The following is a 26,446-nucleotide window of genomic DNA, read 5'->3' as shown; positions in this document are numbered from 1 at the left end:
TGTTCTATGTGTGTTCTGTTCTGTCTTTTCATTTAAGTTCATACCTACATTAATCATGTTGCACATTTATTAAACCATTCATTCAGTTCTTCCATTACTTTGTATATTCATCCACCTACCCCTCCATCCCTGCATGTATGAGACTGTCCTTATATTAGTTTATATTTCCGTCCACTAGTTCATTCATCCATCCACACTTCATCAATCTGTACCTTTTATTCATGAACATTAAAAGCTCTTTATTACTATTGTAATTTACATCACTTTGTTAAGCCCTACAATAGAACCATGTGGCACAGTATCTGCTAAACCAAATGACTATACAATACAATAAAAAAAAAAACTACATTGGGGTTAATAATAATTATTAAAACAATTTGAACAGTTTTGTGTCCATGTAAAAAACACAGTGCTCTAGCTGGTGTTTTCAGCTCATATCTGGCTCTGATTTGTCGCACATGTTTTAAATTGGAGGAAATCGGAAGCTGTTGAGTAAATCTGGAAGTTATTAGTGAAACTTGTTAACTCTACAACCACTGAGTTTCACAACATTAAAATTAATCCTGCTTTCCACTGTAAAATTTACACATCTGTGTAGAAGCACTTCTGGGAACGTCCGGAAACGCTGTGTTCTCCCTCTGCGACAACACGGCTAAACCGCGGCACAACTTACAGTCCCCGTTCCTTAACTGAGTCTTTATATATTCCTTAGATTATGGTCTTTAGAACCTGCAGGCCAGAGAAACACTGTTCTGTGTGTGTTTGTGAGCGAGTGTGTCTGAGTGTGTGCATGCGTGTGTGTATATACTGTAATTAAGGGGCTATATAAAGTCACTGTGGGCGGCTCTCTCTCTCTCTCTTAGTGAGAGCGTTTTAAAAGAGAAATGCTCTTGTGTGGCTTTCAGGGTGTAATTGTCAGTGTGAGTGAGCCAAAACATGGAGGTTTCTGCTTTTCCTTTTGTGGACACCAAACTGCTGCGTCCAGTTTGTGTGTTTGGAGTATCATACGTGTGTGTGGCGGGACTCCGTCCATTTTACTTGTTTAGATCTGTGTGTGTTTTAAGTGTCCTTTATCTCTTTCTAAGTGAACTATAAAGTGTTATTTGACTTTGCTTTAGAGTTTGACCTAATTAAGGATACTGATGTCTCGCTCTTTCTCTCTGTAGTTACGGTGTGCTGCTGTGGGAGCTGTTAACAGGTGAGGTGCCGTATAGAGGTATAGATGGTCTGGCTGTGGCATATGGAGTGGCCGTCAACAAGCTGACCCTTCCAATCCCCTCTACCTGCCCCGAACCATTCGCCCAACTCATGGCAGGTGAGCTCATCATCCTTTTATCAGTCTGCACTTTCCTGCATTCATCAGCCATACTTTTACTTCATCTATCCATCACTATACCCATGTACTTTCCTTTTTTTTACCACTCCATCTATCAGTCTGTCCTTTGTTCAGTTCATCATTCCCTAGTCTGCACTTCCATTAATTCGTCACGCAATACATTAATTAATCTCTCCACCCATTTGTCCCATAAGCCAATCTATCTGCACTTTTATTTATCTAGTTATGCTTTCATCCACCAGTCTCCTTATCAATGTGAAACTTTAACCCATTCATAAATCTATTTGTCCATCTTTCTATCTACACTTAAATTTGCGTGTGTTTGTACAGAGTGCTGGGATCAGGACCCCCACCGCAGGCCAAGTTTTGCCTCTATCCTGTCTCAGCTGTGTGCTCTGGAGCAGCAGGTGATGGAGGAGATGCCCCAGGACTCCTTCCACTCACTGCAGGAGGACTGGAAACTGGAGATCCAGGACATGTTTGATGAGCTGCGTGCCAAGGAAAAGGTGTGTGTGTTCGTTTGTTTGTTAGTTAGAGCCAGAATTAGGACCAGGACTGGTTTAAGAACAACTCCTTTAATAACAATCCACTTGAAGATAAATGTGTAATCTATATAGAATCACTCCAAATTATCCATTTTGTCTTATTTATTTTTAAGACTAATACACAGTTTTGTGTTTGATGTGCAGGAGCTGCGGTGTCGTGAGGAGGAGCTGAAACGTGCGGCTCTGGAGCAGAAGTCTCACGAGGAGTTCCTGCGTCTGCGAGAGCAGCAGCTGGCGCAGTGGGAGCAGGATGTGTTTGAGAGAGAACTGTCTCTGCTCATCCTCCACCTCAACCAGAACCAGGAGAAACCCAATGTCAAGAAGCGAAAAGGCACCTTCAAGAAGCACAAACTGAAGAGCAAGAACGGAGAGAAGATCAGCATGCCACAAGGTGCGAGAGTGTTTGTTTGTTCTGGTATTAGTGAAATGCATGCTGGGAATTGTAGTATTAAAGGGTTGTTTTATGCTGGAACATGCTAATTAAAAAAAAAGCTATGTTCCTTATATTTACTTAAATTCATTTAATTGCAGACAGTATGAACCAAAGACATTTCATGTTTTGCACAGTGAAGTTTAAGTGGCATTTGTTAATGTACTTTTGTATTGTAGTCCTTTGTGAACAACTGTTCTGTGTTCAGCATAACATAATTAAAACATAAAATATATTTAGTTCATACTGTCAATAAAATGGAGGAAACATTGTTTTTAATAGCAGTTTTAATATAGTCCTATTTTCTCTGAGCTAGTGTAATACTGTCAAGACAAGTATTAGTAATAAGTTGCCTTTAAAGTAACTACCCCAACACTGATTTATTGACCTGTGGTGCTATCACTGTGGTTTTAAAACACTGGAATGTTATACTTGTGGTAAAGTTACATTCTGTTATTTGTTTAGATTTTATCCATAAGATCACAGTGCAGGCGTCTCCTAGACTGGAAAAGAGACGGAACTCTCCGGATTTGGGTTCTCCTTCAATTGGCCCTCGCTTCCGTGCTATCCAATGTAAGTCTGGCCTATACACATCACGTCAAGTTGGTGATACGACAGTAATAATTGACTCTTTGTTTTCTAGATTGCAGTAAAATCAATGATATTGAGCAGATACAGTCTGCCTCTAGTAGGAATGACAGTGCATTTTTCGTGTTTGTCGAGCTACAACTGGCTTAATGGTGAAAACATGTTGGAAAATGCACATCTTATTTATCGTGTTTGTACTGTCGAGCTACAACTGGCTTAATGGTAAAAACACGATAAATAAGATCATGTTTTCACCATTAAGACAGTTGTAGTTCGACAGTACAAACATGATGGGAAATGAAAAAATCTTATTTATCGTGTTTTTACCATTAAGACAGTTGTAGCTCGACAGTACAAACATGATGGGAAATGAAAAAATCTTATTTATCGTGTTTTTACTATTAAGACAGTTGTAGCTCGACAGTACAAACACGATGGGAAATGAAAACTGCATCTTATTTATCGTGTTTGTACTGTCGAGCTACAACTGGCTTAATGGTGAAAACATGATGAAAACTGCACTATCTTATTTATCGTGTTTGTACTGTCGAGCTACAACTGGCTTAATGGTGAAAACATGATGAAAACTGCACTATCTTATTTATCGTGTTTGTACTGTCGAGCTACAACTGTCTTAATGGTGAAAACTGCACTATCTTATTTATCGTGTTTGTACTGTCGAGCTACAACTGGCTTAATGGTAAAAACACGATAAATAAGATAGTGCATTTCCCATCGTGTTTGTACTGTCGAGCTACAACTGGCTTAATGGTGAAAACACGATAAATAAGATAGTGCATTTCCCATCGTGTTTGTACTGTCGAGCTACAACTGGCTTAATGGTGAAAACACGATAAATAAGATAGTGCATTTCCCATCGTGTTTGTACTGTCGAGCTACAACTGTCTTAATGGTGAAAACACGATAAATAAGATAGTGCATTTCCCATCGTGTTTGTACTGTCGAGCTACAACTGGCTTAATGGTGAAAACACGATAAATAAGATAGTGCATTTCCCATCGTGTTTGTACTGTCGAGCTACAACTGTCTTAATGGTGAAAACATGATGAAAACTGCACTATCTTATTTATCGTGTTTGTACTGTCGAGCTACAACTGTCTTAATGGTGAAAACTGCACTATCTTATTTATCGTGTTTGTACTGTCGAGCTACAACTGTCTTAATGGTGAAAACATGATGAAAACTGCACTATCTTATTTATCGTGTTTGTACTGTCGAGCTACAACTGGCTTAATGGTGAAAACATGATGAAAACTGCACTATCTTATTTATCGTGTTTGTACTGTCGAGCTACAACTGGCTTAATGGTGAAAACTGCACTATCTTATTTATCGTGTTTGTACTGTCGAGCTACAACTGGCTTAATGGTGAAAACTGCACTATCTTATTTATCGTGTTTGTACTGTCGAGCTACAACTGGCTTAATGGTAAAAACACGATAAATAAGATAGTGCATTTCCCATCGTGTTTGTACTGTCGAGCTACAACTGGCTTAATGGTGAAAACATGATGAAAACTGCACTATCTTATTTATCGTGTTTGTACTGTCGAGCTACAACTGGCTTAATGGTGAAAACTGCACTATCTTATTTATCGTGTTTGTACTGTCGAGCTACAACTGGCTTAATGGTAAAAACACGATAAATAAGATAGTGCATTTCCCATCGTGTTTGTACTGTCGAGCTACAACTGGCTTAATGGTGAAAACATGATGAAAACTGCACTATCTTATTTATCGTGTTTGTACTGTCGAGCTACAACTGGCTTAATGGTGAAAACATGATGAAAACTGCACTATCTTATTTATCGTGTTTGTACTGTCGAGCTACAACTGGCTTAATGGTGAAAACTGCACTATCTTATTTATCGTGTTTGTACTGTCGAGCTACAACTGTCTTAATGGTGAAAACACGATAAATAAGATAGTGCATTTCCCATCGTGTTTGTACTGTCGAGCTACAACTGGCTTAATGGTGAAAACACGATAAATAAGATAGTGCATTTCCCATCGTGTTTGTACTGTCGAGCTACAACTGTCTTAATGGTGAAAACATGATGAAAACTGCACTATCTTATTTATCGTGTTTGTACTGTCGAGCTACAACTGGCTTAATGGTGAAAACATGATGAAAACTGCACTATCTTATTTATCGTGTTTGTACTGTCGAGCTACAACTGGCTTAATGGTGAAAACTGCACTATCTTATTTATCGTGTTTGTACTGTCGAGCTACAACTGGCTTAATGGTGAAAACTGCACTATCTTATTTATCGTGTTTGTACTGTCGAGCTACAACTGGCTTAATGGTAAAAACACGATAAATAAGATAGTGCATTTCCCATCGTGTTTGTACTGTCGAGCTACAACTGGCTTAATGGTGAAAACATGATGAAAACTGCACTATCTTATTTATCGTGTTTGTACTGTCGAGCTACAACTGGCTTAATGGTGAAAACTGCACTATCTTATTTATCGTGTTTGTACTGTCGAGCTACAACTGGCTTAATGGTAAAAACACGATAAATAAGATAGTGCATTTCCCATCGTGTTTGTACTGTCGAGCTACAACTGGCTTAATGGTGAAAACATGATGAAAACTGCACTATCTTATTTATCGTGTTTGTACTGTCGAGCTACAACTGGCTTAATGGTGAAAACATGATGAAAACTGCACTATCTTATTTATCGTGTTTGTACTGTCGAGCTACAACTGGCTTAATGGTGAAAACACGATAAATAAGATCATGTTTTCACCATTAAGACAGTTGTAGCTCGACAGTACAAACATGATGGGAAATGAAAAAATCTTATTTATCGTGTTTTTACCATTAAGACAGTTGTAGCTCGACAGTACAAACATGATGGGAAATGAAAAAATCTTAATGGTGAAAACACGATAAATAAGATAGTGCAGTTTTCATCATGTTTTCACCATTAAGCCAGTTGTAGCTCGACAGTACAAACACGATAAATAAGATAGTGCAGTTTTCATCATGTTTTCACCATTAAGCCAGTTGTAGCTCGACAGTACAAACACGATAAATAAGATAGTGCAGTTTTCATCATGTTTTCACCATTAAGCCAGTTGTAGCTCGACAGTACAAACACGATGGGAAATGCACTATCTTATTTATCGTGTTTTTACCATTAAGCCAGTTGTAGCTCGACAGTACAAACACGATAAATAAGATAGTGCAGTTTTCACCATTAAGCCAGTTGTAGCTCGACAGTACAAACACGATAAATAAGATAGTGCAGTTTTCATCATGTTTTCACCATTAAGCCAGTTGTAGCTCGACAGTACAAACACGATAAATAAGATAGTGCAGTTTTCATTTCCCATCATGTTTGTACTGTCGAGCTACAACTGTCTTAACCAGTGATGATAAAACATGATAAATAAGATGCATTTCCCATCATGTTTGTACTGTCAAGCTAGTTTTAGTCTATCTGTGCAGTAAACAGTCATTCTGCAGCTTTGCTGTATTTACACTGCTCTCTACTGGTGTTAAATAGAAAGGCCTGACCACTGTCACCTTTTTTATTCTGGGTATAATGTGATTCCTGCAGTGCTGTAGACATTTCCTTGGATTGAAATGTATTTCAAAACTTTAGAAGTAGATTGTTTAGTGTAGTTCCAACAAAAGATTATATAAATGAGCATTTAAACAGGGATAAACATCTGCTTGCAACTGTACATTTAATTTAGTCTGTATCAACAGGTTCCTGCCTGCACTTAAATGTGTCACCATACTGGGTTGTATATTACAGAAAAACACTGTTAGGCTTTATCTCTGGTGCAGTAACATTAGTGCAAGACAAAAACAGACAGACAATAAATATAAGTGCTTTAAATGTATAAAATTACAAACATGGAAATATGTTTTTCAGTGCAGTCGTCTTTTTTTAATTGACAAGTTTTCTCTTCCTTTCCTGCAGTAGTCAGCCCTGGTGACAGTAAGTGGAACTCTGTCTGGCCCCTGGAGTCTCTTCCTCTGAAGCAGCCAAACGGGGAGCGCCGAGTACCCCCCCACTGGAGCCCCCAAAGTCCGAAGAGCCCTAAAAGCCCTAAAATGCTGCGCCTGAGCCCACAGGACAGCGGGTAAATACACACACAAACAAGGGATGCAATGGTACAGTGTCAATATATCAATATTATCTTACCTGTAACATGCAGTAGGTTATTTGCTCTTTCTATTTCAAATCAACAAGGTGCTTCTCACACCTGCAGAGACAGTTTTAAATGTAAACAAACAAACAAAAAAAAAAAGGCACAGTTAAACCAGAAAATTCTGTACTGATTGGCTCCTGGGAAATGCAGGGTCGTTGCATTGTAGTGGAGTTAGACATCGAGCAGAACTACTTTGAAAACACATCCACCAGCTCTTAAACAGTTGTGACTATCACCTTATACACCGAATGTTTGCACAATAACCACATTTATAGAAAACCGTTGCATCCCATATACACACCCTGTACGGAAGTCTTTCAATCTGTTTTTAACTATGTGGTCTTTGTATTGTATTGGGATTGCTGATATCAGTGTGTGTGTTTCTCAGTCTGTCTATGAGGGCCAGGCTTCTGGAGATGGACAGCAATGAAAACGGCGAGTTCAAAGATGATTTTGAGGAGTACAGACCCACCACGCCAGAACCAAGCCAAAACGGTAGGCTCTTATTATACTACAGTATCTGAGAATACAGACCCTCCTTCTCTTCAAGCAGAAGCAATTTCCCATTACTTATTAAAAACAAAAAAAAAACGTGGCATGTTCCCGCCCAAACCTTCCTGCTTTTGCGTTTTTAGACTGCAGAGTAATACACGAAGGAGTATAAATCTCATGCAGGCTATACAATAGACAACAAGTTGACATTATGCAGTGCAGAGGTTTTAAACCAGATATGGGGCCCAACATGTATCAGAGTTGAACATTGCTAGTAATTAGGATGTTCTTATGAACAAGGACTGGGGTTATTGGCCATTTGGGGAGAAAAAGGAGTTTAAATTATAAACATAAAACCTTTCAGTATAATTTGGTTTTACACAGTTACTGGACATACTATTTAATACTTATGTCAACATCTTACTTAAATAACCAACCAACACAAAAAAAAACATGACTTATTACATTTATTTTAAAGTGAGCAATGGTTTAAAAATATTTCTGGCTAGCTTTTTGGACTTAGCTAAACATAGCACAAAAAGTAAAGAAATTTAAGTTTGGTAGATTACGTCTTTGTTGCATCAATGCTTCTTGGCAATAAATCTTATACCATAATAAATCATGTTAATTTCCCTTTTAAATTGTGCCATATTTGTAAGGAACATTCATGGGATGAGCAGCAAAGCTCAGTATGTGAATACTGTAGAAAAATTTGGATGTGAAGAAAAAATTGCCATATCCTAACAGCTTATTTTGCTGTTCCTATTGACACATTTATTTTTTTTTTTAGCTTCTAGTACCCCCCGGGTGCAGCACCTGTGAGCAAGGGCCCTGCTACAGTGGTCAGTAGAAAAGAATTGGCAATTATCATAGATACAGCCCACATACTAGGCTCTGCTGCTCATCCCACAAATGCATGTTCCTTACAACTTGGGCACCATTTAAAAGAGAAATTAATAAGTCTAATATTATTGCAAAGCCTGTTGTTACAAAAAAAACAAAAAAAAAAACATGGAACAAAGACACTTTCCTATTGTTTTTTTTTGTTAAAGCTTATTTAGATGTTGCTGACTAAAATGCAGACTAAGAAAACAGACTAAATGACTATGCAATATTTATAACCTATACCATGTATAAATCATGTAATAATTATTGTAAAAATCATCACTTACCAATTGGGGACCAGCCCTGAATTGTGAAATTAGTTCAGTGAAGAAAGCCACCATCTTGGAAAGCTATTAAAATCAAGTCAAATTTTATTTTAACTTAGGCATAATACAGTAGGTTCAGCTACACTCTTGACAGGGCATTATCCAAAAGCGGTAGAATCACCTGATCTGATCAATAAAGTGTAAAGGCAGTTTTACCGCAGGTGGCCGCACAGCATCAGAAGATGATTAAGGCAAAAAAAAAAAAAAAAAACAATTTTGTTTAATTTTAGAAAGTTGATGTGTGGATATTTTGCATACACTGCAACTTGAATCTCTTAAGTTTATCAATTGAGAGACTCAACATGTTTTCAGGGCTGCTTACAGACAAGTATAGCCTATTTTTTTTTTGTAAATTTGTGAAGGTTTACACATATGGATAATAGTATTGTGTGCTCATGAAAAGTTTAATTTAGGGTTTGATTCAGGCCTGATAGTGGGTGCCAGATGGGACATTCCTTGGTCAACAGTATCACGTGTACTATATACGTCATAGAAGGCATTACCACCCACTTGTGCTGTCCACTGTGGGTGGTATTGATTGCACAGACAATTCTAGCCAAATGCTGTTGGTCACAGATTCTGAGACTGTCCTGTCCAATGGAAATCAGTCGACATTTTTAAGACAGCCCATTATACTTACCTTAATTCGATGTTCATGTCCAGGGCAAAAAGATGATAGAAGTTGATTAAGTAATAACTCTCGCTCTCTCGCTCACTTATTTTAGGCTCCAGCTTAGGGAAAGAGCCTTCTTGGACAGCTCTTCCTGAAGAGGATTCTGGGAGTGAGGAGGGCTGTTTATCCCACCGCAGTTCCCCAAACCCGGACTGCCGCTCCAGCATGCCTGCTCACGTTAAAAGCACTCACCAGGCTTTGCTCAGCAGTGCCTCGCTGCTGGCCTCTGTGGCTCTGGGCCGTTATTTAGAGCCCCAGCTCCCACCAACTCCCCCTCCACGAACTGCCCCCAGGACTAAATCCCCTGCACTGGAGCGTGAGCTCCCCACAGTGGCTATAGAGTACATACCCACAGACCCAGCTGTGGTTGAGGATCTTATAACATTCAGTACAGACTCTCTGCCTCAAGAGATATTTGAAGCTCAACTGAAGCCACCAGAGACTAAACCCTTACCCCTGACTCCTCCTCCACCAAACCCCAGAGACAGGTCAGGTCGCAGAACCCCCCAGCACAGCTCCGCAGAGTGGATCACTCAGGCTAACGGAGAGACGGCAAGCGAAGTTGTGAGTCAACCTGGAGAAAGGAGGAGAAGATCAAGTCAAGGACTTTCCTCACAATTAGGTATGGCTAAGATAAGAAATAAAGGTGAAACCTGGTGTGAAAGATTCTTGGGTGTAATGAAACATGATAATGAGTTCAAAGTTGTGACAAATGGCCCACCTCTGTTCATCCTCAGAATTTTAAAAGTTAAGTGATTTTTAACAAAGCTCCCTACATGCTTACAATGGAAATAAATGGCTATCTGTACAACATTAACAAGCTTGAATTAGGTCTACATTTTAGAAGAATTCCAGGGACCCTGAATTTAAAATAGGGCACTGAGAACTTTAAATGTGCACAGAATGTTTATCTTTATCTTTAAGTCACCTGAAATGAACTTATTGTGATTTAATTTCAAGATTAGTTTTAAGGTGCCTGGAGAACTACCAGAAGGTACTGTGTGTAACAAGTTTTCAATAAACCACATGCGCACTTTCAAAGTTCTCAGTGTCTCGATTTAAATGTCAGGGCCCTCAGAATTTATCAATGAAGTGTGGAGCTATTAAAAATAGCGATTTCTGTGCATGGGCAACACTATACCCCTGTTTCTAGTATTGTAAACATTTTGGGGTGCAGTAAAAATATAATAATGAGAACTAACTTTTTCAAATTGCCCACCTCTGTTCGATGCTCCCAAGTCAATTTCACACCGGATTTCTTCTTTAAGGCTGTGTTTTAAACATAATAATATTGTTGATGTAAGTTCTAAAATGGACGGTTTTCCTTTGTCCATCCTCTCAGTGTTGGACCTACCCTTGTGCCAAGACACTATGGTGGACGCTGACGACAAATCCCCCACCCCATTCGCTCTGTATCCAGACCCTCGCCTTTGGAGCCCCAAAACCCGCCGCCTGGAGGTCAACATCATCCCCCGGCCCAGGCCATCCCCCATCCGTCCCCGGATCGATCCCTGGAGCTTCATTTCGGCTGGTGTGACCGAAAGAAGCAACTCGCGGAACAACCTCACTTCCAGCAGCCCCACAAGTCCGAGACAGGGGTTCCAGCCCTCACCCACCAATCCCTTTACGAACTGTGACCCATTTCCCTCACCTGACTGTGACCCTTTCAGCCTCAAGGCTGACCCCTCTGTGAATTCTGACCTTCCCTCCCCCTTTGACCCTTTTTCTGCACCTTTCCCTACGTCTCGCTCCGCACCGTGCTCCACTAACGGCAGTCCTAACCTCTCTCTCAGGGTTGCTCCACTGAATCCAGCTGACTCCCCACTCATTGACCTGGGCTGGGCAGGGGTCAGCAAGCCCCTAGCTATTGCCAAAGAAAAAGTTTGCCCTAAGAGAGTTCTGGGTTTAAGTCCCTTCAGTCCCCTTAGAGATGACAGATTCTGAACTTTAAAGAGGGATTGTTACCTGTCTAGTTCGGGGCACCCAAGCTGCAGTTGGCCTTGAGATTTGGTGCTTTGGAGGTCTCTTTGGAGTTCTCTTTGGTGTTCCTTGTGGAAAGAAATGGGAGGAAAATGCACAATCGCCCTAGTTTAAAAAAAAAAAGAAAGAAAAAAAAAAAAAAAAGTGCCCCAAACAGTGTGTGTGTCTGCTCTTTTATAATGTTGGCTTAAACAGAGTGAAACTTAATATTTACAAACCTTTATGCACTTCAGCAACCAGAAAGGATTATTCCAGAAGCCAATTGTTTTCTTTGCAATGTTTGGTAAAATCTGGTAAAATTGCCCTTCAGGTCTCTATTTCCTGTGAATCCCAGAAAGAGAAAACATACACTGCCTTCATATGCATTTTTTCATAGGTTACCACAGCTTGTGCTAATTCTGCTAGTTGCTTAAAAAATGTTTGAGCAAAAATGGTAACACAGCTAACAGTGAAAGAAAGTTAGAAAGAAAGCTCGATCTTGGGCATTTTGCAAACTAGCTTTAGGTTGTATTGTATATTATCTCTGCTGCCATCTTTTGGTTGTAAAAATGTAACAGGTATCGGAAATTATTAATCCTATTCTGAAATTACTGGTTGGATAAAAAGCAAAACTCATGTGCACTCCCCAGTTTTTCCATTACCTAATTACATGTAATTTCATGTAAAAACATTAATAGAATAACTGACAAGTAGTTGGATTATGTAATGCATGTAAACACATTCATGCACAGTCCCCACTATAACTTAATCAGGTCTTCTTTGCTTATTATCAAGTAAATTGTCTGTCTGCAAATTGCTAATGGGTTCCCCTTTTGTGCTGGACCATCTGTAGCAGCTTGTTTCAGCCCAGTTCAAACGTGGATTAGGTATGCAATGTTGATTGGATCTAAACAATGTGTTGCCTTTCATAACATAATGAAGCTAAAGCTATTCTGCATTCCTAAGTACATGCTGCAGTGGAAAACAAATCAAAACTGTACACATGCCAAAGAACAGAACAACTCAGGACAACAGAGCTTTGCTGCAACATGCAAAATGCCAATGGGTCGCTGTGCCAACTTCTAATCTAGATATTAAAACCTACATCGTTATACATACATACATACATAATATACACTAGGACTGGGCGATATGGATCAAAAACTATATCTAAATTGCGATATACGATATATATCTCGATTATTTTTTTTATCCCATTAGGTAATATCAAAAAGATACTTTTGAGACAAAGCTACATGTTCCAAATTTTCAGTGCTGTATCCTGTATATTAGAGTAGCCTCAACAACTGAAAGTCATTTCAAATTATAGTAATTATAAACATTAATAAAAGTGGCCTAAAAACAAGGGATATATAAAAAATACATTGTGCTTTTGGAAAAAGAGGATCTAAAGTGCTTAAGAAAAAGTAAATAAAAAGTGCAGTTTGAGTTTTCTGTAAATCTGGGCTGAAACGGTGTCAGGTCTATTCTCATACACATGTGAAGGAGCTGGTTGGTCAGTTCAGGTTAGAATGGGTGTGTCTGCTCTAAAGATCAGTGTTTAGTTCAGTGGTGATGCTTCACGCTGCTGCGGTTTATCAGAGCCATGATCTCAGAACATGAGACGTGCTGCTGTTTCGCTGAAAAGTCAGGTTCTGCCGTCACTGTGTGTTTTATAGAGAGCAGTGTCTGAATGAGCTTCGTATCTCTCCTCTGTGCGCGCCACACTTTATTTAGAACGAAGGCGATTGGTCTTTGAGTTTCCTGCACTGCAGAACCTCAGTCAATGGAAGTTCAAAATAAACCCTGTAGAAGTGAACTAGTTCTCAATAGGTCCGCCTATTACTGACCCCCGCTCTACAAAATACCTTATTCTGCTGCTCATCTGACTCACTGAATCCAAACCATCTGGAAATGAGCTGTAACGTTAGGTTTCTGTCACCTGCTCTCTCTGCTGACTACTGCGGTGGGGGAGGGGTAGTGTGTTTAGTGAGGGAGGGAGGCGGGGCTAGGTGCAGCTGCGCAGAGACAGCGGGAGAACTGGCTCACTTTAATGCGGCGTAGTCTATATTGATATAAACTATATTGTCTCGTCTTATATCGCATATGAAAATATATAGATATTTTTTAAATCTCGATATATCGCCCAGCCCTAATATACACTGAAATAAGTTTACCAGGGTGCTTCATTAACTGTAGTACCATTACAGGTTACAGTGGCTAAATTTGACCTATCCACTCTCCCATATACAGGTTTTTGATAAGCAAGATTTTTAAAATTTTAAGCTCAATGAATGTAAATTTAACAAACATAAATCTTATTGATCGTGAAAGTTTTCAAAATTATTATCAGTTGTGTGTTTAAATGGACAAACCCACTTATGCTAATCTCCAACTACACAATATTTCTCTCAACGTTTAAAAAGTCAGATTAAGCACTAATCATACCATAAATAATACATTTGGTGCTGTGTCTTAGTCTGGAAACACTGCGCATTTGACATCAGGGAGGAGAAGAAGCTGTTACTGAAGCACTGTGTGAGGCTAGTGGTTTTGTACTCTGAAAAGAAAAAGAAACAGAAGACAGTATGTGAGTGACCCAAAGAAAAACAATGTAAAGCTGGCCCCTTGTATAATTAGAAACTGAATACAGATATTTTCATGTATTAGAAGAATTTTGTCCTAATATCATTCTTTAAAAATTCTTACCTGTTATATGTTAGTGCTGCATTTGTGCTGGTTTGTGTCAATGAAATAAATGTGGGAATACAGTAAATTTTTAGCAGGTATTTGTTTTATGGCAGCTTTATAAGAAAAAGAAAAAAAACACAAATTATGAAAACATATATTAAGCAAACTGACTGTACTATTTATATGCAGTTTAAATAATCTGGGCTCATTTTAACAGTACTAACCAAATAAATGCAGCATAAATGCAGCACTAATGAATAAGAACATTTTGATGAAATTTGGAGCTTATTTGGTACTTTTGGCACTTTACCATAACTCAATATTTGACTAAATATTATTTTGCTTATAGCTCAATGATGAAACTGCAACAACATTATTTTGACCACAAAAATGCAGCAGTAACAGATTGCACGCTGATGTGGGGCTATTTTACATACTCGAGTATGAGCTGTTTTTCATTGTGATTAAAATTTGAAAGGACACAGAGTTAAAGTTAAAGTAACAAAATAACTTAAGTCACATTGGCCAGACTTCCTTCTCCTAAATTGAGCCACAAGAGAAGTTGACCTAAATATTTGTTAAACTACTGACTGGAGCTTGCTTCAATACAATGTCCCCACTACCTCCCTTTTATATAAAGATAATGTGCATGTACTGTACTGCAGATCTTGTATCTATTTTTTAATCCTGCATGAGCCCAAGCTTTTACTGTGATGTCCTTCCCAAGTGATCTCTAGTCTTCTACAGTAGCAGGTTACAGTTAGATAAGCACCCCACTAAGATAATAGCATGTGTTATGAACTGGAATACGTTTAAATTGATTAAAATTCCATTATGACACTTTCTGAATTATAGTCCAGCCTTATTCTCCTTAAGTGTCCCCTAGGCTGTCCACCATGCTAATCCCCTTTTAAACAAGGAGAGTTATTTCAGCTTCTATGTCCAAGGCTATAGAAAACTCAGCAACATCAAAGCATCGCTCAAGGCTTCTTGCCTCTTTGTTATGCCTGTTTTTCAGAGTGCTCAAAAATGAGCACAGGGAAAGTTATTCAGAATGATGCAGGTACCAGACTGAAAATAAAGGACCTGTCTAAAAAACATGGTCAATTGCATATATAGTGTAAACTTTACAAAACTTTGTCAAAATATCAAAAGTAATTGAGAATTAAGAAATTACTGTTATGCAAAAAAATTGATGTCTTCTAAGCAGGAAGAATTTATTTTTTTGTTTCTGTCCACTATAAAGCGATAATACATGTTGTGCTCAAAGTTTGCCCTTGAAACATTTTACAGTTATTTTTTGTTATATGTTATATTTAAAGCTTTTCAGCCTCATTACATTCACTACAAATAAATGCATGTCAGGGCAGAATTAGTCAATTTTCAAAGAAGGGGAAAGCTTATCTCTCAGGACAATTTTGGAGTTGCCAGAACCTACCCCTTGAGAAAAAGCCTACTTTAAAAAGCTTCATATACAGTAGTACAACTAAACAATGACCCTTACCCACCAAGTAAACAGCCAACACCCCTAAATCTAAGGTATACAGCTAGTGTTCCCTCTATCAGAATGACCCGTAGGTTGACTATGTGCTTCAGGTGTTTGTACCCTATTGTGGCGTGTTTTTTTCTTCTTTATAACAGATGTGAAAGAATGAATACCTGTGAGAATTGTAGTTTGGTTTAGATTGACGATCATTTTCACAGAGCAGCGAAAAACAGTATTTTGGAGTTTAAAGTTGTCTTGAGAAGAGACAGTATCAATTTGTAAGAATGCCTTGTCTAGAGACTGTATAATTGTGGCTAGAATCATCAGTGTACACGTTTGACAGTAGCTCTGCTAACAATTAATTAATTAATAACATTATGCTTGTTAGCAGTAAATCTGCAGCTGCGTTTACACACATTTTCCACAAAAACACAAGAATACAGATTCCAGTGGTTTAGAAATCACAGTTTACACTGTGCTTAAATCAAACCTTACCTCAACCCCACAGACCATTAATTTACCACAGGCTACTTTCACATGCTAACAACACATCCCCATGTTTCTTTGCCTGCAATCAACTGAAGTATTTTCACACAATTTTAGTACACACTAACAGAAAAAAAACAGCATTATTCCAACTTTGTGAGTCAATTAGCCACCCTGCTCTCTTCTGTCACTGCCAATCACTGCCTGATGCTAAAGACAGAAACAAGCTAACACAAAACTTTAGCTGTGATGTTGCTGAGAAACATTGAGTTAGCAAGCTAAACATCAATGTAAAAGCACTGGAGTACAAATGTGAAGCCATTTTATAATCTGTGAATACTTAAACAAAAGCAGCACAAACACAAATGCAAACATTGCAATGTGTGAAAGGTAGCCACTTGGGCAAGCAAGCTAGAATTTAGCATTGCACGAGGTAAATGAGGTAAAAGTAAGAGGTTATACGCTACTGAAATAACTTTTGACCCCTGTATTTTTTTTCAGATTTAAATAATAAAATGATGTAAACAAAGCTAATCAGAGACGGCTTATGCAGAATTCAATCAGAATGCAGATGTTGGAATTTCTAAAGTCATTAAATCAGTCATACACACACTTCTGTCCAAAAATATTCTGTATAATGCATAACCTGTAACTTGTATTGCTAATAGTTCTAACTCAGGATAAAGCTAACAAGATGCTAACAATCTGGGACATAAAATTGGGACTCATTTTAATTTCTTTAGCTAACTTATTTTATATATATATATATATATATATATATATATATATATATATATATAATAAAAAAACAAGTACACAGTTATCTTAATGTAACGTTTAGCCATCACCTGTAGCTCCAACATCTGACTTACATACACAATCCAACAACTCCCATTCAGTCTACTGGTCTTATTCAGTAATAATCCTTATAAATTTAAATAAACTGAATGTGGGGGGCTTTGGTAAAGGTTAAGATGATAAGCCCACCTGCTAGTAACTCAATCACCCTTTATCTCAACAATCAGATAAACCACCATTTAGGGTCACTGTGCTCTGCTGTTTTTCTGTTGTTTCTTTGATCTTTCTGCAGCATGTGGTGCAAACAATTTAGTTACTTGGCAAAACCATGCTAGTTCCAGTTGTTAGCCTAGAACAGCTTAGCAACAATCAGAAGACACTGGTCATTTTCTGTGCGCCAAAGAAAGACATTCTTGGTCTTAATGTGTTTTTTAAAGTCATGTAAGAGGCCATTTTCCTTGTGTAAGAAAAAAAATATCTGCTGTTAATTTAAATTTTAAAATAAAATTTAAATCTTTAGAGATATACACTTGGAATAAGCAGTGTTAGGCAAACTCTAGTGTTCAATTTCTTTAAGATGTGCTTTGAATGGGAATTTTGATGGATTTTTATAATGTCCAAAATAGTTTGGTGAGATTTAGTTCTCCTGAGCATGTTTGTGAATAATTCTGGCTTGGTAAGATTTTCTTGAACAGGACTAGCATCTAATGTGTGGTCCAGTTATTCAGATCAAAATTATTATATATTTAGATTTATGTCCAGATTGATGTTTTCATTTGTGGTATTTTCCCTCCAATGTGCTCCTGCAAGTGGTTTTGTTTTACTTTTTGTTTTACTTAATGTCTAGATGTGTGTGGAAGGGGCCTCATGCTCTGTACCCAGATAAGATGAACTTAAAATGCATTTCACACAAGACCATTTTGAATTACTTGATGTTCAATGAATCAATGGAATTCCCATTTAAAGCTGTAGTTACTCATATGCTTGTTAAATAACCTACACGCTTCAGCTTTTTGGTGCTGAATACTATCCTCTGTGGCTTAAATTGTAACACTTTTGGGCTTTAGATTTGCCTATAGGATCCTATTACTGTCCCCCGTGACATATTTTCTCTCTCTTTTTTTTGTTTTGTTAAAAAAATCTATTTATTAAGGCCTTTTAGACACTGGATTAAAGCTATTGTAAAGGGCTGAAGACAGATTCCTCATCAGGATGCTTTGTATATTTTCTATTCTACTTCACTGGAGTATGTGATGTATAAAAGTGCTGCAAAGGGACAAATCAAACTATTGTTGTATGTCTTTGAAAAGAGTTTTATCTGTAATCACCATCATTGACAGAGCAACTTCTCAGATGTTGCGTTATAAGTAAATGTACCTTGATTTCAACCTCATATTTTCTTTTTTCTCTTCTCTCTTTCTTTCTTTTTATTTTCCTGTTTATTTCTTATGGAGAAAGGTGAACTCAGAAGGTGCAAACTGAAAACACTTCAAATGACCCTCTCGGACGCACGTATGGACACCTTATTAAAGACTTTTTTGGAGAGCTAGCTTTTTTTTTCCTCCACTAGCTACTCTTGGACTTTTTTTTTTATTTTCTCTGTGACCAAGACGTCAGCTGTCAGCTCTATTTCATCAGGAGACCCTTTTTGCTTTTGGTTATTAGGCGATTGATAATTCTTTAAACTATTAGGCTTTATTATGGTATTTTTTTTCCTGTTGCACCTGCATAAGGTTCTGTGTTGCAATTCCTTGGATATGTTTGATGATTTTTTTTTCTTTTACTGGGCTTTGTGTTCTTGTCTTCATTTTTTTTGTGATTGCAAAATGACATACTGGGCTGGGCCTAATCATCCTATGACTTATGTGTTTTAAAAATGTGCGTAAGAGAGATGTTTTATGTATGTGTAAATGATGTTTTTTTGCCTGTTGTAATTTTTTAAGAGTTTTAACCTGTGGAACATTAAAGAAATGGAAGATATTGAATGAGACCAAATAAAGTTTTAACATGACCTTTAAAATGCTCTGCTGTTTAATGAGTTAACAAATGAACGTTATCTGGTATAAGATACCCACAACATGCTGCTACAACTCATGACCTTCACTGCTGGAATGATGTTTTTTGAAAATCAGGTAGCACCACAAAACATCCTGGCAAAACCTTTGATGGATACTTTAGGAATAGTATATTCGCCTCACTAATGCTTTTGTTACTGAATGCAATCAAAACTTTACAGAAATATATTTTATAATCTAACAGGAAGTCTTTCCTGTACAGAAGAGACAGTTACTTCAACAAAAGCAGAATAAAATCTGTTTAACACTTGATTTTGGGAGAAACAACCAAATTGCAATACTTTTTTGGTGTTGTGGAACAATAAAAAATTGAGAGGAGGAACATGCCTGAAGCCCCTCCTCTTAATCTACATACTTAAAAACCACCACGATGTCTCCCATTTTATCTGTCATTTCTCCTTCCTGACTTCCCTTATCAGAGAGGGAAAACTGACTTACCACATGCAGAAGCTCAAAATGTTCTAAGTTCATTCCCCTGTCCTCAGTTATCTCCCAATCAACCTCCCAATGTTTTGAACTCTCAATTGTCCATATAATGCATGACAAGGCAGAATAGTCAGATACGAATAACTGACCAGACAGCAAAGGTGACAGAGGAAGGAAAAAAAACATCTTGCCAACTGTAAAGCATGGCATGGATTCATCATGCTTTTGTGTTGTAGTGTGGCCACAAGGCCTGAAATAATGGGTAATGATATTCATTGTTGTGCAGTACATCTATGTAAATGTATTTCCTTAAACATCAAGAGTAGTTAAATACAATTTAGATACATTTTCTGCACAATTTTGACCCAAGAATTGTTACACATTGTGACTCATTTCTGACAAAAATATTCAAAAAAAAAAAAAAAAGAAGCCGAAAATTAAGATAGACATTATATTTGTTTAATATACCAAAATCCTGTGCACTGGATAAAAGCACTGATATTTTTGTTATACCTAAAATGTACTTAAAGATTCTGACAGGTGCTCTTGACCTACAGAGACAAGTAAACAATTTTGGGGTGAAGGATTTCAGAGTTTTAGAACAATAGGTTTTATATATTTTATTTATCACCAACACTAGTTAGATAGTGTTTATTAGATCACAAGTACATTTTCAATTAATATACTGCAAAACTTATTGTTGAGATACAGGAATGCAAAGGCCTAATATAGTGTGGTACTATTAATGATTTTCATGAATCTTGACACAGGTTGGTTGAAGGTTATATGGAAGAAAGCACTGCACCTTGTATGAAATGTGCATCCTTAGGGTAGATGACATCCTCATTACTATCCTGGAGGAGGTAGTAAAGGACGGTTGTTTTTTTACAGAGACAAGGCCTCTATCCTTCACTACTTCTTCAGAATAGATATGAGGTGGTCACCTACACATGATGGCACACGTGGGCACCTTCACATGATGAATAACCTTCAACCAACACGTGGTGAGGCCTGCATGCAGCTCTTGGATCATACGATTCCCAAGCAGCACTGTCTTCTCTACAGATTGCTACCAGCCAAACTTTATTAAAGCCCATAAGAGGATCAGCCAAGGCTTCACTGAGAAGTTTATCATTAGTGGCCCACATATCCCCAAACTCCAAGACTTCAAGTTCATTCTAAACAATGATAGAAGCTGTGAAAGTGTGAGTACTGCAACACACACAGACTTGTATAGAAAAATGGTTTGTAGTTAAATTAAAAAGCTGTCAATTGCCCAATTCTTTCAGAATTAGATTTGGAATAGGTGTAGTAGATTTAAACCATCCCCCCAGGATATTCCTTCATCCTAGCACATGTCAGAATCTTAAACTAGACACCCCAAGGTTTAAGAAAAATCTCAAATGTTTTTATCTAGTGCACAGGACAGTAAAATTTAAAAATTCACATGCGGTTAAGACATTTGTAACAAATCTGTGTTCCAGAATCGAGTCAAATAGTGTTAAAGTCTTAAGAAAAACCATTACTGATTTCCCATTACTAAAAGTTATAAATGAATCAAATGGGACATTATTTTATCCTGGTACTTAAATAGAATCTTCAAGAATTAAGAAAAAACTGTGAGGAAAGGAAATCCACTACGTGTTGGTTTCCATCTAGGCTATATTTTAATGCTAAATCATTGTTTTGGTAATGAATAAAAAGCTTGTGTCTGTGACACTGTTATCAGTGGAAAGTTTGGGCAGTGTCAGGATTTCCTCATCCTAATTACTCCCACATTTCCTTTTTTAAATGGAGGGTTTTATGGGATTTGGCTAACAGGACTGTATGTGCGTGTTGAGAGGGACTGCTATGACCTTGGCCCCCCGGCTCATTAATATGTAAGGGCCATTCCATTTCATGGCACAAGTCTCAGCAACTTTTGATGATGGTTACAGGAGGAATGTGTCACAGCATAGTAAAATGGCACAAAGCTGCATACTGGTCAAAGTGCCCTTGCTAATTCCTGTCAACCACTGGCCTAAAAGCACAGATGTCCTTTGATGAAGGCACCATAACCAAAGGAAGACACTCACCAACCCACATGTAGAGACTGCTGAACCTAATACACTACTTGCAGTCAGAAACTGCAGTAGTTACACTAGTTGCAGAGAAAGCCTTTAATAAAGTCAACTGGAAATACCTGTTCAGCACACTACATGAACTAGGTCTCGGAGAATCCTTTATAACATGATAAAAACCCTTTACAAGGTCACAGTCAATATTAACAATCTAATTTTATTTTTAAGCATTTAATCAGGGCTGGTATATTTTATGACAGAGCAACATATTCCAGCTATTAATAAATAAAAAAAAAAAACTTGGAGAGTAAATAATCTTTAAGATCAATTTGAGTAGCCAATGACCATCTGAAATAACCCCAGGCATGTGTGCCAGTCTTCTATAATTGATTTATTTAGATAAATAAATCTACATAAAACTAAAATAAATTGGCCTAGGCTTGTAAGATTCACATTTCAGCTCATGACGCACATTAAGAACCAAACCTTTTTAGTAAGTTACCATTCGTGTAGAGCTGTGCTTCAAATAAAAAATATATGTTATGTTGACCAAAATGTTAAGTTAATCATTTACAAATCAATACTGCCCATACGGACAGCGTAAAAATATGAACCTGTATTACTGCAATGTTAAATGTGATGTGGCCAAAAATTTGGTTGCACCCAACCTTTGTGTTGTGCACTAAAGAAAAAAAATGCACACAGATATTTACCTGGTTCAATCGTCTGGGCTTGGCTCGTAATCCACAGGTACACAAAGTTCAAAGTTCAATCTTTCCCCATCACACAGAAAACAGACCTACAGTACAAAGAAACAGAACTTTAGTTAAATGAATAACTTGCTTTATCATATTTACTTAACCCATTTTACTGAATATCAGAACTTCAGTTAAACCACATAACAGCTCCACATCAACTCTTTGTAAAGAGTTATTAGATATAATGCATTATTAGATATTCTACGAACAACATAAAGTTATTTTGTATTTGAAATAAGACTGCAGTGTACATTATTAATGTTTTTAGTGGTTTAAGATTAAAGGAAATGTGGAACATAACTCTATATAGATGTGTTTACAAAAGGCTGCAGTGTACATTATTAATGTTTTTAGTGGTTTAAGATTAAAGGAAATGTGGAACATAACTCTATATAGATGTGTTTACAAAAACCAACTTTAACGGTGAGTTTATCATTTTATCTCTCTCTCTTACAAACACACACATATATCCGGATTTTATATCCGGACTTGTGAATGTAAAAATAGTGTATCTGGTTGTACTTTTTCTTATGTTAGAATTTCATGATGAATGGACTAATAGAAATGCTCCACAATCTTCTTACACCGACTTCCATTTGCCTGTCACACTGTCTGCTTGTAGAAAACGCTTGGTCACGACTCCACAAAAACTTAAATGCTCGTTTAAACTGTTTTACAGTACCCACATGCACAACGGCTCACGCTTCTTATGCAGACTAAAAATAGAAGAGAAACGTGTTTTATAGGAAAAAAACATCATTAAACCAAGTCTAATTAAGCAATAATACACAAGTTAAAGAGAGTTAAAGATAATGAGAAAATATGATCTGTTTGGTTACAAACACTCCACAAACTAAAAAAATAGTTCCCTTGCTGCTCTGTTTGGTTTCAAAGCGCTGCATTGTTGCTAGGTTTCCTGTATATGGCAGAGTAATACATGGAGAGCTTCACTTACAGTGCATTACAGGCTGATAATGGCACCCATAGAACGCCTCTCAGCCAATCACATTGCAGGGTCAGAACTAACTGGGGCATAATCAACAAATATACACCAGAAACACAACTGCATGTACTATCAGTAGAACAGTGAAAAAGTTTTGAAATGTCTGGAGTCTTATAAATAAATGGTTATCAAATGTCCTAATTTTGGACTCCCTATTACTCCAAATGCTAGAGCAAAAATCAATTGATACATATGTATAACATTAAAAGTATACAATACTTCAGTGGTATCATTTCTTAACCATTTAATTAGCTTATTTTATAGGACTTCAAACATTTCCAAAATGTTACACTGTTCTACAGATCGCTGTACAGGTATTGTCCTTCTGGATTAGTGCCAACATTTCTGAATATCGTCTAATTGTCACATCATTGTACTGCTGTACACTGTTCTCATTTCTCATTGCTAAATATATATATTCTGATGGATAACAGAATTTGCGTTAAATAACGTTACAGGAAAACACAAAAAGAAGAAAATTAATTGCGTCAATTGAAATGGACACAGGGTCTAAAGCAGGGGTGTCCAAACTGCGGCCGTTTCCTTTTTTTGGAGCGGCCAGCGAGGTATTTTAGAAATAGAATGAAAGTTGGCCCGCTGTTAAGCAGGTTTTTATAATGTGAGATTTAAAGTTTGAACCCTAGGTGTCAGAAACGGGCCAAAGAGTCTAAAAGCGGAGAGTGCGCGCATTTCTAGCGCAGAAAAACGGGCCAATAAGTTTAAAAGTTGCCATAATTAAGGAGTTTAATATTAAGAGACACCATGAAATTAAACATCAATTTGACAAATCTTAGTTTACACAACACTGTCAAAGATAAAGATAGTAAGTCAAGTAAAATGGTGTGTAAATGAAAGTAATCAGGAAAATGTATTATTTAAAGTGGTATATTTCATTAATATGGAAGCCCATTCCCGCCACCTAAAAAAAATAAATAATCCAGCAAAATGTTTTTTTATTATTATTAAGTAAACTGCTATCTCAATATTTTGAGATACTAAGTCAATATTTTGAGATACTAAGTCAATATTTTGAGATACTATCTCAATATTTTGAGATACTAAGTCAATATTTTGAGATACTAAGTCAATATTTTGAGATACTAAGTCAATATTTTGAGATACTATCTCAATATTTTGAGATACTATCTCAATATTTTGAGATACTAAGTCAATATTTTGAGATACTAAGTCAATATTTTGAGATACTAAGTCAATATTTTGAGATACTAAGTCAATATTTTGAGATACTATCTCAATATTTTGAGATACTAAGTCAATATTTTGAGATACTATCTCAATATTTTGAGATACTAGTAGGCTGTACAGAGACAGAAGCAGGTGAGACAAAGATGCAAAATGGATACCATCATTGAGGACTACTTCAGACGTGGATTCACAAATCATGAAATATTGGAACTTTTAGAGGAATCACACAATATCAAAATAAGCCTCCGGATCTTGGACGAGGCTGAAGTTAGCTTCTTATTCGCCAGTGTCTTATTCAGATTTCCGTTCCACCTTAAATGCTGGCTGAACATTCATGCGGCCGCCTGTAGATGTCGCATTTTAACAGTAAAAAACAGCACGTAAGCAAAGTGCTGTGAAAACGCTCTGAATAAAGGGGAGAACACAATGCGAGGGACAGAGTTTAACTCTGAGTGAAATATAATGTAAATAAAATTAAATATGAATTAAAACGTTATTGCTCTCACTTTTGGCCTAATTCCCAGGTCATTATCTACAGGTGGCCGCATGTATATTCAGCCAGCATTTAAGGTATCTCAAAATATTGACTTAGTATCTCAAAATATTGACTTAGTATCTCAAAATATTGACTTAGTATCTCAAAATATTGACTTAGTATCTCAAAATATTGAGATAGTATCTCAAAATATTGACTTAGTATCTCAAAATATTGAGATAGCAATTTACTTAATAATAATAAAAAAAAATTGCTGGAGTATTTTTATTTTTTAGGTGGCGGGAATGGGCTTCCATACATTAATGCCTTTATTACGTGACTTCAAATATATTTTTCCTTCTGGCCCCCAACAACAAAAAAAATGGACACCCCTGGTCTAAAGGGATTAATGAGTAATACCCGGTTTAGACGCGCGTCTGCGTCACTGCGGTACATTTTCACGACAAATATATATAATTTCTACAAAACTCTCAAAATACGACATTAACATAAACATAACTCACCAATAACATATTTATCCACTCTTCTAACAGATTATATATTTCATATTTACCCAAGATACACGCATTTAGACCGCTAAAAACGGATTTGAACGCTTAGCATTTCGCTAGTTTAGCTTGTTTCTTACCGATGCGGGAACTTCACAACGCGTTTTCACGAGGTTTAGACGGCGAAAAATCTTCAATTCAACTCATTACAGTGTTTTGTAGAGTTTTACAGCACTTTTACTTACTTTTTCTGACTTCGCCGCTGCTTTACCGCAGTTTTAGCTGGATATCTCCTAGCTTTGTTTGGTCTACCAGCCACCAACCGTCTCTACGAGTTTGAAAAACGCCGCAGACACGTCACCACTCACTGCACGCGTCTCGAGGCTTGTGAGCCAATCAGAAACGAAATAACAAATACGCAGTTTTCCACTTATAAATGTAAAATAAATTATTAATAAATAAATTTAAAAACAACATAAAGGCATTAGTTCGAGCTTCTTAGTGTTTTTTTTCATATGACTTCTGCCATCCTAAGTAGATTTAAGTCTGTGTGAGCCAATCAGAAGTGAAATAACAAATATGCACTGTTTTAAATAAATTAATAAGCTATATTTAAATACAACATAAAGGCACTAGATGTTATTTTTTCATAAAATATAAAAAAAAATATTAAGTGTGTATTTTTGTGCATTGATACCTTAATGCTACCGGAAAAAAAAACTATACTAAAGTGCACATTAAGCAGTATTTAATGCTTAAAATGTTCTATATTTTCTATAACCAGCTCAAAGTGGCTCCACACTTCAATGGTAGAATTCCTGAGGGTACTGACATTTAAAAAGCAGAAAAATAAGAACTTTATAGAGAGACATGTATACGGGGTACATCTTCGAAAGAAGAATTTACCTTCTGTGATTTGTATATAAGACTACACACTCAATGGTTCTTATAAATATCCACTCTTTCCTTTTCCATGAAAACAGAGCTCTGATTGGTCAGCTTGATTTTAACAAATATGTTCAATGCAGAATATAGGTCAGGTTCTGA

At 37.0% G+C, this 26,446-nt stretch overlaps 1 protein-coding gene and 1 long non-coding RNA gene across 2 annotated transcripts in view; one reads left to right on the top strand and one right to left on the bottom strand.

Annotated features, from left to right (window-relative positions):
- LOC103031091 (mitogen-activated protein kinase kinase kinase 11) overlaps window positions 1-16,185 on the top strand; it is a 48,227-nt gene extending 32,042 nt beyond the window's left edge. The window contains exons 3-10 of the mRNA XM_049472609.1: window positions 1,167-1,315; window positions 1,667-1,842; window positions 2,026-2,272; window positions 2,777-2,884; window positions 6,860-7,022; window positions 7,480-7,586; window positions 9,520-10,089; window positions 10,810-16,185. Of these exons, the coding sequence (XP_049328566.1) occupies window positions 1,167-1,315; window positions 1,667-1,842; window positions 2,026-2,272; window positions 2,777-2,884; window positions 6,860-7,022; window positions 7,480-7,586; window positions 9,520-10,089; window positions 10,810-11,411 (2,122 nt within the window). The 3' untranslated portion in view covers window positions 11,412-16,185. The remainder of the gene's footprint in view (window positions 1-1,166; window positions 1,316-1,666; window positions 1,843-2,025; window positions 2,273-2,776; window positions 2,885-6,859; window positions 7,023-7,479; window positions 7,587-9,519; window positions 10,090-10,809) is intronic.
- LOC111195230 (uncharacterized) lies at window positions 9,922-25,775 on the bottom strand. Its single transcript, XR_002651546.2, has 5 exons — window positions 25,645-25,775; window positions 22,162-22,247; window positions 13,875-13,986; window positions 11,433-11,768; window positions 9,922-10,041 (listed from the first exon to the last, which is right to left on the bottom strand). It is a non-coding gene; the product is annotated as an uncharacterized LOC111195230 (long non-coding RNA).
- Between the last annotated feature and the right edge of the window lie 671 nt (window positions 25,776-26,446).

This window comes from Astyanax mexicanus, chromosome 25 (genome assembly GCF_023375975.1).
Source record: "Astyanax mexicanus isolate ESR-SI-001 chromosome 25, AstMex3_surface, whole genome shotgun sequence".
Lineage (NCBI taxonomy): Eukaryota > Metazoa > Chordata > Actinopteri > Characiformes > Acestrorhamphidae > Astyanax > Astyanax mexicanus.
This window is presented reverse-complemented; position numbering and strand designations above follow the sequence as displayed.